Source organism: Cavia porcellus, unplaced genomic scaffold (assembly GCF_034190915.1).
Source record: "Cavia porcellus strain 051 isolate PalLab524CR breed Dunkin Hartley unplaced genomic scaffold, mCavPor4.1 scaffold_10, whole genome shotgun sequence".
In the NCBI taxonomy this organism is placed as follows: Eukaryota; Metazoa; Chordata; class Mammalia; order Rodentia; family Caviidae; genus Cavia; species Cavia porcellus.
Window position 1 is genome coordinate 55,628,319 of NW_026947493.1, and position 12,876 is coordinate 55,641,194.

At 43.2% G+C, this 12,876-nt stretch overlaps 1 protein-coding gene across 2 annotated transcripts in view; it reads left to right on the forward strand.

Moving 5' to 3' along the window:
* Positions 1 to 644: 644 nt before the first annotated feature.
* The window catches only part of Zbtb10 (zinc finger and BTB domain containing 10), a 41,145-nt gene continuing 28,913 nt past the window's right edge, over positions 645 to 12,876 (forward strand). Inside the window, exons 1-2 of one of the 2 annotated variants that reach the window (XM_023561678.2) lie at positions 645 to 2,157; positions 4,843 to 4,905. In XM_023561678.2, coding sequence (XP_023417446.2) covers positions 1,195 to 2,157; positions 4,843 to 4,905 — 1,026 coding nt within the window. In that variant the 5' untranslated portion in view covers positions 645 to 1,194. The remainder of the gene's footprint in view (positions 2,158 to 4,842; positions 4,906 to 12,876) is intronic. The other variant, XM_063257492.1, reaches the window with a different exon arrangement.

Consider the following 12,876-nt stretch of genomic DNA (forward strand, 5'->3'; position numbering starts at 1 on the left):
CAGCAGCAAGACACTCGGGGCGGTGCATTTTCTGTGCAGTGATCACTGCCCGGGGCCCGAGGTGTTGCCGGGCACACACAATGCACCCGAGGAGGTGTCCGCGGCCCGAACCTCCCGGCGTGCAAGGCACTGCCTGGTCCAGTCTTTGTGAAGGAACAAAATAAGTTCACTTCCTCGGCCGCCGCCGCCCACCGCCCATCCACCCATCCCCAGCACATGACAAGGCTGGAGCGCAGCGCCCACCGCAGTTATTTCCAAAGTCCCAGGTGAACTCGTGGCGAGGGAGGAGAATGCGCGTCCCGGGCGCGGGGAGGTGCGCGCGGGCGGCGGGGAGGCGGCCCGACCCTGACACTCGCCAGCTGTTTGTCCTCCGCGCGGCCCGGCCCCTCCCCGGGACCCCCCGGCCGGCCGCCCGGCCCTTTGTCCCCCGCCCCTCGACCGACTTCCTTCCCCGCGGCCGCACCCCCGCCCCCAGGCCGAGGCGCGGCCCAGCCCCTTTCCCGGTCCCCGGGCGCCCCCACCCCAGCCCGGCCCAGCCCCAAGCCCAGCCCCCCTCCCCCGCCGGCCCCCACCCTTTCCCCCTCCAGCGGTTACTGCTACCCCGGTGCATTGTGGGCGCACGGTCCGTTGTTCATTTGCCATTCGACCTCCGCCAGGGCCTGGTCGGACGGAAACGCTCCGCCGGCTTTATTGTCGGCTCGTTATGTGGCGGAGCCCGGCAGTGTAACGCGCCTCTCGCCCTCAGCGCCTCGGAAGCCGGCGGCGGCGTCGGGACTGCTCAGCGCGCCCAGAGGAAGGATATCTTGTGGAGGGTCGGTGGCTGCGCGCGGCGCTGAAGGAGGGGGCGGCCGAGGGGCTCCGCACTCACTCGCCGCTCAACTTCGAAGGCCCCGCGCGCTCCCCGCGGCCTGCCGCCCGCCCCCTTCTCCGCGCGGGACGCTGCCCGGAGCGCGGCGGGCGGGGGCGAGGACGACCCGAGCGGCCGGAGGTGGCGGCGGCTGCGCGTGCGGCAGCCCCGGAGCGAACGGACGAGCGAGCGCGAGCCGGCGGGAGGGTGAGGCCGAGCCCCGCGAGACCCGAGCGCCGCGGGCGGGGGCGGGGGCGGCGCGGCGCGGGAGCCGCGGGGAGCGAGCGCGCGGGACGCGGCCCGAGGCCGGGCGCCAGCCGGGGCAGCGGGCGGCGGCAGCGCGCGCCATGTCGTTCAGTGAGATGAACCGCAGGACGCTGGCGTTCCGAGGAGGCGGGTTGGTCACCGCCGGCGGCGGCGGCGGCTCCGCGAACAATAACGCTGGCGGGGAGGCCTCCGCTTGGCCTCAGCCGCCCCAGCCGAGACAGCCCGCGCCGCCCGCGCTCCCGCAGCCCAATGGGCGGGGGACCGACGAGGAAATGGAATTGGAGGGCCTGGAGCCCCAAGACGTGGAGGCCTCCGCCGAGGCCGCCGCCGCCGAGGAGACCAAGGAGTTGCTGCTCCCCCAGGACGCGGGCGGCCCCACCTCGCTGGGCGGCGGCGGCGCGGGGGGCCCTCTGCTAGCGGAAAGGAACCGTCGGACTCTGGCCTTCCGAGGAGGTGGTGGCGGGGGTCTCGGCAACAATGGCAGCAGCCGGGGCCGGCCGGAGACCTCGGTGTGGCCCCTGAGGCATTTCAATGGGCGAGGGCCGGCGAATGTGGATTTGGAGCTGGACGCGCTGGAGGGCAAGGAGTTGTTGCAGGACGGCGCGTCCCAGAGCGACAACAGCGAGGACGAAGAGGAGGGGGCGAGCCCGGGCGACGGCAGCGGGGCAGAAGGCGGCAGCTGCGGCCACAGCAGGCGGCCGGGCGGCGATGGCGGGGACGAGGTGGAGGGCAGCGGTGTGGGAGCCGGCGAAGGGGAGACTGTGCAGCACTTGGCGCTCGCCCGGCCCAAGACCCTAATGCAGAAGCTCCAGTGCTCCTTCCAGACCTCCTGGCTCAAGGACTTTCCCTGGCTGCGCTATTCCGACGATACTGGCCTTATGTTTTGCGGCTGGTGCCAAAAGACCCCAGAGGATGGGGGAAACGTGGACCTTCCCCAAGTGGGACATGATGAGCTTTCGCGAGGGACCCGCACCTATAAGAAAACCCTGCTCCTGAGGCACCACGTCTCTGCCGAGCACAAACTTCACGAAGCCAACGCCCAGGTACGTACAGTGCAGCCTGCTCCTACTTTTTGAGATGCTTTGGGTTGATGAGCTTTAAAAACCCCCTTCCCGGGTGAAGATTTCTTCCCAGTGGAGAGGTTCGGGGAGCGTGTTCGTGGGGGTTAGAGAGCCTGGGAACAAAGTTTTGAAAAGTTGTGTAGGGGAAGGGGAATGGAATGACAGCGCTGAATTTGTTTCATGTTTTTTTTTTTACAACTCAGACATCATTGCTTATCAGATTGAATTAAAAAGAAAATTAAAAAGTAACGTTGAGTTTCAACCTGAAAGATTTTGAGTAGAAATGTGATTAGCTGTGATTTTAGACAAGCCTGTGGCTTACGTTCATAGACATTTAGTGCGCCAGAGGAAGTAAGTCTAGCTGCTCTTTATGAAGAGGAGATTGAAGAGTTTCTCTGAGCTTTGACGTTTTCACTGTTAGGAAAACATCTGTACAGATTTTTGTATTAGGTCAAAATAATGTGAAATATGAAAGCTAGATATGAATGTAGAGAAAGCTGTTTGAAAAGCATTCCTTTCACTTGTGAATAATTTCATTTAAATTCATCTCTTAAACTTGTCGAACTTTTTATCACCAAGGCTTGCTTTTTGCTATTTGTAATTTTTACTTGTTTACTTCTACTTGGCTGTGAATTTTTTATATTCTTTGCAAAAGCTTTCTTATAAACACAGTTTATAAGAAAGTACTTTAAACACAGCCTTGGAGATGTTTAATGTGTATTATTTGTACCAAGTACTGTAGTTGATTTGAGAAGGTAGAAAATTTGTTTACTCAACTCCTTGAAAGTCAGAAGTCCTTAATTACAAAACAAGTAAGCTGTAGAATAGTTTTTAGTTCTTATTTTAACATTTCTAAAGATAGTAGCCTAACCATTTTGATAGCCCTTTTCAAGCCAAATAGTTGTTGATTAGTCCTTTTTATGACTTTAGACAACCTGTGGAGATGGATGAAGTGTCATTCTTTTATATCGGTAGGCTTGATTTTAGGAAGTCTGCGTTCAGATATTAGTTGTTCTCTGGTGTTTTTTGGAGCGATCCAGCCGTTCAGCACACTTACACTGGAGTTAATTAGGCACACCAGTAACCCTACAGACAGCACAGAAGTTTCTTAGAAGTTAGGGCTCTAACTTTAAAGCTTAAGGCTTTTTTTTTTTTTTTCCCTCAGTGAGCTGCACGGTAGTCTTGGTTTTGTGGGTTTTTTTTTAATACAAATTTCAGTTACCTAAGCCTTAGAAGGAAGGTCATTTAAAGATAGCCCAGAAAAGTTAAGGGAATTGTCCTGAGACCTGGATGACAACTGAGATTAAAATCTATAAGGATTTATAACAAAAAAAGAAATGAGTTGGAGTAAATCAGGGTCAGAACTCCGTTTTCTGTAGTTACTGGCTTTGAGCTGAGCAAGGAGATAGAGCTAACATTTTCTTGTCTTCTATGTGCCAAATACCTCTTTTGTTTTAAGGAGAGGAATCTAAGAGGGTTAAGTAATATGTTCGTGAAGTTACCTAGTGAGATGATGGAAGCAGGAAACTTGGGAAAATGAAAGCTTAATTTTCCAAATAATGATAGGCAAATTATTTAAGAGTTTAAAAAGGCACTTGGAGTGAATCTTAATACCTTCCCCCCACTGATCTCTCTATTGGGAATTGAACCTGGGGGCACTTTTATCACTCACTGAGTTACAGCCACAGCCCTTTGAATTTTATTTTGAGGTGGGAGGTTTCCCCAAGTTGCCCAGACTGGCCTAATTTATGATCCTCCTACCTCAGCCTTCTGAGTAGCTGGGATTACAGGCATGTCTTGGTGAATCAACAGTGGACCAGTTATTCTTATCAGCATAGTATTTCCCTGTAGGCAAATCTGAATGAGAATGCAAATTATAATTAACTGCTTAGTGAACTTGAAATCAGAGGTGGAGGGAATTGGTTGGATAATCTTCTGGTAGATATGGGTGTATCCTTCTTTAGACATATCTTGTTCATAGAATTCATTCCAAGTTGAATTTTATGCTAACTTCTGGAATATCCTTTCTCTTTACCCTGTTAAAATTGTTCATTACTATAATGTATTAGGCCATTTTCTGTAAGAACTTTTTTGTTGTTGTTAATCCTGTTTGTACTCATCCCCTTTTTTTGGTCCCCTTGTGTTGGTCTCGTTGAGTTTTGGTGTTTTCACTTTGAATCGATCCTCATTCCGCTAATTTCTAACCTAAGTGTGGGGAACATCTTGCTGTCTTACAAATTTCTGTCTTGTTAATAGAAGTGAGAGATTCCTAATTTGTCTTAGTCCTTTTGAGTAGTTACCTGTTTTTCCTACCTCTGTGTTGTCTTGCAGCCATTTATTACCTGTAGGAGGCAGTATAACATAGCTTGTAAGAGCATTCTTGGGACCATGGTTCATCCGGAAGCTTGGATTCTTAATCCTCCTTTCCTAGCAGGAAGATTAATGACCTTCTAGTTTCCTCACATATGCAAAATACATGTGCTGATTGTCATAATTAATTTTGGGTTTTTCATTATTACTGTTTTTTTTGAGACAGAGTCTTCCTGTGTTGAGGCTGACTTTAAGCTCATGGTGATCTTCTTGCCTCTGCCTCAGTTTTCTGAGTTCTGGGACTATAGGCGTGAGCCGTCACATCATGCCTGGCTATTGTGATTGTTTTTATTGCAGGTAACTGCTCCAAGATTCATTTTTAAGGCAACATTGGAGAGTGAATCCAGGGCCTTATACAAGGTAGGCAAACTGACCACTGAACTATACCTCAGCCCCAGGATTATTTTTTCTATAGATTCTGGCTATGTCTACCAGGCTGTTTTTGAGCTCATGGTATTTCTCCTGCTTCTGCCCCCACACCCCCCCAGTGCTGGGATTTAGAGGTGTTCGCTACCATACCTGGCTAGTGTCACCAATTTTGTCAGTTTGTTTTTTGAGACAGGGTTTCACATAGTCTTCCAAACTGAGGGTCAGACTTTCTAGTGCCCAAAACTGGCTTTGAGTTACCAAACTGCTTACCTTATTCACCGTCCTGAGTGCTGGGATTATGTGCATGTACCACCACATTGGTGATTCTGCCACTCTTTTGGAATTCACTTTTTTTTTTTGAGATAAGATCTCACTAGGTAGTTCAGGCTGGCCTTGAACTCTCAGTGATCCTCCTACCTCAGCCTCCTGAGTGCTGGGATTATAAATATGTGCCAGTATGCCTGATTTGGAATTACTCTTGATTTTAGAAGACAAACTTTTTTATACCTTCTGAGACTTTTACCATCAGAATATGAGCATTCTAAGCCAATTTGTCATCATACATGCCATTTTTCTCAGCTTCATAAATAATATGTTGCATTAATTTTTTCTTCAACATTAAAATGAGAATTTTCAAGTTCAGACAAGAATTGGGGCCTGATGTAGTTTGCTCCCTTTGTTTCTCCCTTTTACTAAGTTTTTGGTGGTGCTGGAGATCATCAAAGCCTTGTATATGTTACGCAAGTACTCTACTGCTGAGTTACATCCCCAGCCCTTTTTCTTTTTTAAAAGACCTTTTTTGAGAAAAGTGGACAGAGCTTAGTATTCACTAAGGGTTGCTTTTGTTTTTCATTTTCTATAAATAAAGTTCTTTGTTAATATTTCTGTTGGTGACCAAAAATACTTGGACATAGTCTTTAAAAGTTTGATTTATATTTTATTGATTGATTGAGAGGGGATCTCTGTTGGTTAAGGTGGCTTCAATTTTCTAAACTCAAGCAGTCTTCCTGCCTTACCTTCCCTAGTAGCTGGGACACCTGGTTTTGATATTCTTTTAATGGTACCTTAACTATTTTTTAAACTTTGGAGGAAAGGTACCAGGAATTCAGGGTCTTGTGCTGCTTGCCAGGCAGGCACTGTGCAATTTTTTTTTTGTCTTTTTCCTTTTTATCGGTACCGGGGATCGAACTCACGACTGCCTGCTTGCAAGGCAGGTGCTTATGCTGCTGAGCTAAGTCCCCAGCCCCTGCAATTTTTGATCTTTTTTTTTTTCATTTTTATCGGTACCAGGGATCGAACTCACGCCTGCTTGCAAGGCGCTTATGCCGCTGAGCTAAATCCCCAGCCCCGCACTGTGCAATTTTTAAACATTTTAAAATTCTTTTTGCAGCAATACAGGTTGAACCTAGGGCCTTCACACAGTATACAACACCAGCACCTTTTATTTATTTTGATAGAATCTCGATAATTCAAGTTACCCAAGCAGGTCTTGCAATCCTGCCCTATCCTTCCAAGGTGTTGGGAACATAGGCATGTGCCACCAATCCTGCCTTGTACCTTGGTATTGTTACTCCTGGGGATAATTTGGGATTTGAACCAAGGGCATCTGAGCTAAATCAAATCCCAAGCTTTTTTTTTTTTTTAATTTTTATTTTGAGACCGGGTCTCGCTGTGGAGCCCAGGCTGGCCTGAAACATACAGCAATCCTCCTGTTTCAGCCTCCCAAATGCTGGGATCACAGGCATGTGCCACCTCTCCGATAAGGTACACTAACTGGCTACTCTACTGGGACTCCATAAACATGCTTTCTAAATCTGTGTTCAGAGCCTTCTATCATGGAGATTTCCCTGTATTTTTCCCCCTATATAAGGATGCAGTTAGTTGAGTTGTGTTGTTTGTTTGTTTGAGGGCAGAGAGTACTATTTTTATTTTGAGTAACAACTGGACTGTGTCTTCAGAGTCAAGTTCAGTGATTAGCTCGTTCAGGATTCAACCATCTGGCCAGAGGATTTAAACATGCTTTTACTGCTGTGATTATCACTGTATCTTAATTCAAGCCACTTTATCCAATTGTGAAATTTTCTAGCCTTGATCAGTTGGTCAGTGTTTCCATTTTACGAACTTTACAATGTGCACTCACAAAATTGTAAATTAAACTTTGCAGGAATTAGTGAATTGAGACCAGTGATCTGATTGAAATTACTTGTTGGATTATGTTGATGTCAGGTGTAGCAAGCAAAGAAGGTAAGGTAGATCAGCTTTGCTTTGAGCAAGAATAAGACCCAAAATTGAATGATTGATTTGTATATTTAAAGATTTAGGGAAAAAGTCTGAAAGATCTTTGACTGAAAGAAGAAATGGATATTTCAGAAGTGCCTATGGCTTGAATTTACTGTTGTATGATACTTAAAATTTGTTGTATTGGACTCGATGAAAACTGGTTCATTTTTCTTGTGTTTTTCAAATTTTTGCTAGTGCACCTTATTGTATAGGTGTGGCATTTTTCCCCTTAAACTTAACAATATTAGGTAGATATAGAGATAGAGCACGAGAGATAATTTATAGGACTTTATCTGCCCTCAGGAAACTTTGTTGTATTGTAAGGAGACAGACATGAGGATAAATTAATATAGATACCATGGTAGAAGTATGTTCAAGGTACAGTGAAGATTATAAAGCAAGGAATTGATCATTTCTATCTGTAAAGGTTGGAAGAAGCTTGTAGAACTGGCTCTTGAACTTAATTCTGTAAATGAAAAGGAACATTCTGTCACTACAGTTGGGAGGACCATAAGAAAATGAAGAATGGTGTCTTTATGTTTTTGTTGTTTGTTTTGAGGCAGGTTCTTACTATAGTCCAGGCTGGTTTGGAAGTCACAATCCTCCTGCTTCAGCCTCCTGGGTGCTAGGATTACAGGTGTGAGCTTTTGAGCTCATTAAGAGTGATGTCTCATATCTTCAAGAAAGGTGTAGTTCAGAGGCACCTGTGTTTTGTGTGTTAAGGGCACTTAAAATTTTAAGAGAAAGCTGCTGATAAAGGGTATCTTTGTTAATCGAGTTGGTAGGATGTTATAATCCTTTGAAATCTGTCTCCCGCTCCCTTTTCCACACAGGTAAAATTTATAGTGTTTAAGGCACAAGAGGATCCCAAAAATGTGGAACATCATAGTAGTGATCAGATGACTTCCTGTGTCTCTGCCAGCTGTTAGTCTGTCAGTATCTCTAGCACATTGATATCACATTTGCTATAACAACCTTCTTCCTCATATTCTTGCATAAAGGTGAAATTTTTTTCTAAATTTTTTTAATGGTAGTAAAGTTTTATTAAAGATAAAAGAAACAGGCTCTGCAGAATGAGTTTGGGCCGAGTAAAAGTAGGAAAAAAAAGTATGCCTTATAGCATGAGTATGAACCATCCATACAAATGAAAATACAGTGGCCTAAAACTTGGGTTTGGAAATGGAATTTAGTTTCTTCCAATATATTGTTCTAGCGGGTTGTTGCAACAAAAAACAGATTTTGATTTTTTTTAACTTTAGCTTAAACTTTGATGTTTGCATTGGAATTCTCTTTTCCACCAATCCATTTATTAAAACAAGGACTGAAATTTTGAGAGAAGTAAATACTACTACTTGATTTTTTTTCCCACTAAATACCATTCTCTTAACATTAATGGATGGACCCTACCTAAGTTGTTGAAGCTGAACTTAGAACAGTACTTTGAGCTAAAGTTAGCTTCACTGCCTCAGAAGCAGCAGTGATCTTGTGTTGCACAAGCTGGTAGTGTTATCTTGTTCAATACTGGAAAATAGTTAAGAATATTTCTTGGCTCTTCCTCCTATATCCTCACTTAAATTCTGCTTACTTAAGCTTTCTTTCAGATATTTTCCTAGTTTCTACCTCTTTTCTGTTAACATCTACCTTTTGTTGTTAAGGTCTTCCTTTCTTCTAAAAGCATTGCAGTATTCTGACAGCTTCCTAACTGGTCACAGTGTTTGCAGACTTAGTTCCTGATGTTACTCCTTCCCATTGCTGCCACAGTGGTATTTTTCTGTCTGCCAATCCAGTTCTAGTGCTCTCCTTTTAAAAGTTCTAGCCCTGCTGGGCGTGGTGGGTGGCTCATGCCTATAATCCCAGCACTTGGGAGGCTGAGGCAGGAGGATCACTGCGAGTTCGAAACCTGCCTGGGCTACAAAGTGAGCTCAAGGCCAGCCTGAACTGCATAGCAAGACCCTCTCTCAAAAAGACAAAAAACTTGCATTTCTCCTACCTCGGCCTTCCAGTTCACGGAGTTATTTTTAAAAGTATATTTGAACATAGGCACAAATGTGCTTTTAAAAAATTGAGTCTAGCAAAACTACCCTCTCTGAAAACATTAAAGAGCAAAGGATATTGTTTAGTAGAGTCCTTGACAAGGATGTCAAGGCCCTGGTGAGTTTGACCCCCAGTACTGCAATCAATCAGTCAATCAATAATAGAAAGAAAGAAAGAAAGAAAGAAAAAAGAAAAATTTCTGTTGAATGCATTGGCAAATCAGTAAACTGTATTCAGATAGTCTTAAAAGAGAAAACGAGTAAGCAGTATGATGCTTTTATAGAAAGTTACTTATAACAGTAATTACTACCTCTACTGGTACTACTACTATTCTGTAGGGTGTTTTTTTGTTTTGTTTTGTTTTTTGTTTGTTTTTGAGACAGTCTTGCTATACAGTTCAAGGGGGCCTATTTATTATGTAGCCCAGGCTGGCCTCAAATTTGTAATAATCCTCCTGCCTCAGCTTCCCAAGAGAGTATAGATGACCACCACTATACCTGGGTAGCAGTAATCATTACAGCACTTTCTGTGCTGTTTTATTCTTTATATATTTGTACAAGCTCTAGTTTCATTCCCTTTTGCTGAATGTTTTGAAAGTTCATAGATAATGGTTAATATTCAAGATCTAGGCTAAATAAAACAACTTCACAGGGCTGAACGTATAGCTCACTGGTAAAGTCTTTGTGCCTGCAGGAGGCCCTTGGTTTGATCCCCAGGACCACAAAACGACAAAATTTCTTTTCCCCAATCTCCCAAAAGCAAAAACTTGGAAGTTTTCTCATTAATAGATTTGTGTTGATTATTTTATCCTTGACTATTAATAAACCTACTTTTGCAGAGGACTATGTGTTTTGGTAGGAGAGAAAATAGTTAATTTAGAGCACTAAACATTTTGGTATGACAAGACAGGAAATAGGGAATGGGGGAGGCTTGCTGTGGTAGGATGGCGTTGTGTGCCTGAGGCACAAAGATGAGTTGGGGATATTGTCAAAGGTGAATTGGAAATGAAAAAGTTCTCTATTGGCAGTGCTTCATTCTATAGTGATTATATACCTCAAATTAGGAGAGCCATCCATACTGCTCCATTATCTCCATGCAATAGTGAAGTGTTTTGCAATTCTAATATACAGTATCTTGGTTTGAGTTGACTACTTGTATAGCACAAACTTCTTAGATGGATTGTGGTTTAGTTTCAGAAAATTGAGATATTGTGTGTGTTGCCCCTATGATCAAGACTCAATAGTAAAATTACTATTTTTATAGCTTAGTTGTACCCATGATTAATTTGGAGTTTTGTGATTGTTTCGCAGTCACCAGTTAGATGGTTTGTTTCTGTAAGGATTCTTTTTGCATTCCCGTCTTGCCAACCTGCCTCCCTTCCTTTCACCTTCCCTCCCTCCTGCTGCCCTTTCAGCATGTTTACACTCTAGCTTACGTCTTTACGGTTTTCTTCATTCTCATAAAATTATGGATGTGTATGGGTTTTTGTTTTGGTTTTGCAGTTTTGAGAATTGGCCCCAAGGGGCCTCTACCACTGAGCTTTTATTTTTCCAAGGTTTTTATTTTTTTGGAGATAGTTTTACTGAATTGCCTGGGCAGGACTCAAATTTGAATCTTCCTTCCTCAGCCTCCTCAGTGCTGGTTATAGGGTATATTTTCTTATAAGTGACTTGTAACATTTAGTGTAAAAGAAAATATGAAAAAAATTAACACTAAAATAAGGCCAACATTTTCATTTATCCTTTTAGAAATGTATTAGCAGTTTTTCTTCTGAGAAAATAATAATTTCAGTTATTTCTCAGAGTTAATAAACTGTGCCACCACTATTCAGAGGGTGGGGATATAGAACTCTGCCTAGAGGGAGCTTACCTGGTCACATAGTGAAGAAAGTCATAAAGTTATTAATTATAGCTAATGTTAGTCCTTGTAGGAAAAAGGTGCAGAAACTGACTTACTCAGGGCTAGACAGTTAATTGGTACAAGCAACTTTCTGAAATTAGATCATACACGTATTCTTTTGTAACACACAACTGTTACATAAGGTGTTTACCCAAACTAGTGATATTTAATGGTACTAAAATCCATGTATGATTGAGAAGGAAAATTTATGACTTTTTAATTCAGGTAAATTAGCTTACTTGATAACTTATATAGTATTTTTGACTCTGGAGATAAAGCATTTGAAAGTTGTTGTTTGGAAGTCTTAATTAGAAGCGTATTTTCTCCTGACTCTTAACTTTATCAATATTTATGTTTAATTAATATTATTGACCTAAACTATTTGATCAGTGTTTTCCAAGACTTAAAATTTATCTTTTTAACAGTGTATGCCCACCATGTATTATAAATTGGATATTTTATGATCAGAATTAACCAGAAGGCAATGAAGCAAAGCAGTTCAATTTTTTTTTTTTTCTTTTTGAGACAGGATCTTGCAATGCAGTTCAGGCTGGCCTTGAGCTCACTTTGTAGCCCAGGCTAGTCTCAAACTTGTCAATGAGCCTCCTGCTTCAGCCTCCCCCGTGCTAGGATTTCAGGCGTGAGCCACCATGCCCCGCTAACATTTCAATTCTTAGAAAGTATATAAAACCTTGGATTGTGAGTATTCTGTGAGAACAGACGTTTCTTATAAATTTGTAACTTGACAAATGAGTGATGTCATGCAGTATGAGTAGTAATATTGGATGTCTCATGATCACAACGAAGCCAAAGATTCTCCTTTCTCCTCCCTTTCTCTCTCCTTCTCTCCCCTCCTCCCCTTCTCACTGTGGGATTGTGGATGATCAGCTCCCAACAATAAGAGGTTATGGAGATCTCATCTACAGAGAAAGAGAAAAAGGAAGAATTAATTCCTCACTTCAAATGAAATTAAGGAGATGTGAAATTAAGTAGATGTGTAACATGTGAAAAACAGTACAAAAATTTGTAGAAAGGCATCACGCAAACAAGGTTGTAGCTATTTGAACAAGCAATGTGTTGAATGGCAATGCAATGTCACATTTCTATGAAATCTTCAAAAGGAGGCAAGGTTAAGTTGTTTGTTAGAAGTGCACCCAAAAAACGGGGATTTAGCTCAGTGGTGTGAATACCTGCCTGGCAAGTGTGAGGTTATGAGATTGATTCCCTTGTACCTCCTCACCAAAAAAAGTTCACAGAAAAAAAAAAAGATTCCATTGAACCAATAGATAGCATTGATTTTCCTTAATGATCCCCCTGTGCAATAACCTTCCTTTCTCTTGTCTCCCTCACACCAGCCACAAAAGTTTTCAAAGGTAAGTGTGGATGAATTTGCATAGTTTTCTTTTATATTTTGTATTATGTTACAGTATAATTATTTTTTATATGAACATTTTTGGATTGTGGAATGAGTTATCTGAGTTTCCATTATTTGTTATGGGGAAATTCTCTTTAATATATCAATGCTTTAAATTACAAGCATGTTTCTAAAATGTATTGTGCTCGCATATCAAGGTTTTACCAGAAATTCTTTTTCATTTTAATTGTAAATGTTAATTTATGTCTTTAGATTACATATGGAAAGAATAATGAATACAGTACTCAATCAGATAACTTTCATTTTTCTTGCAGCAGCAATGAGCTATGCCACATTGTTCATTCCTTTCAACATTTGGGATGAAGCTTCAGCCT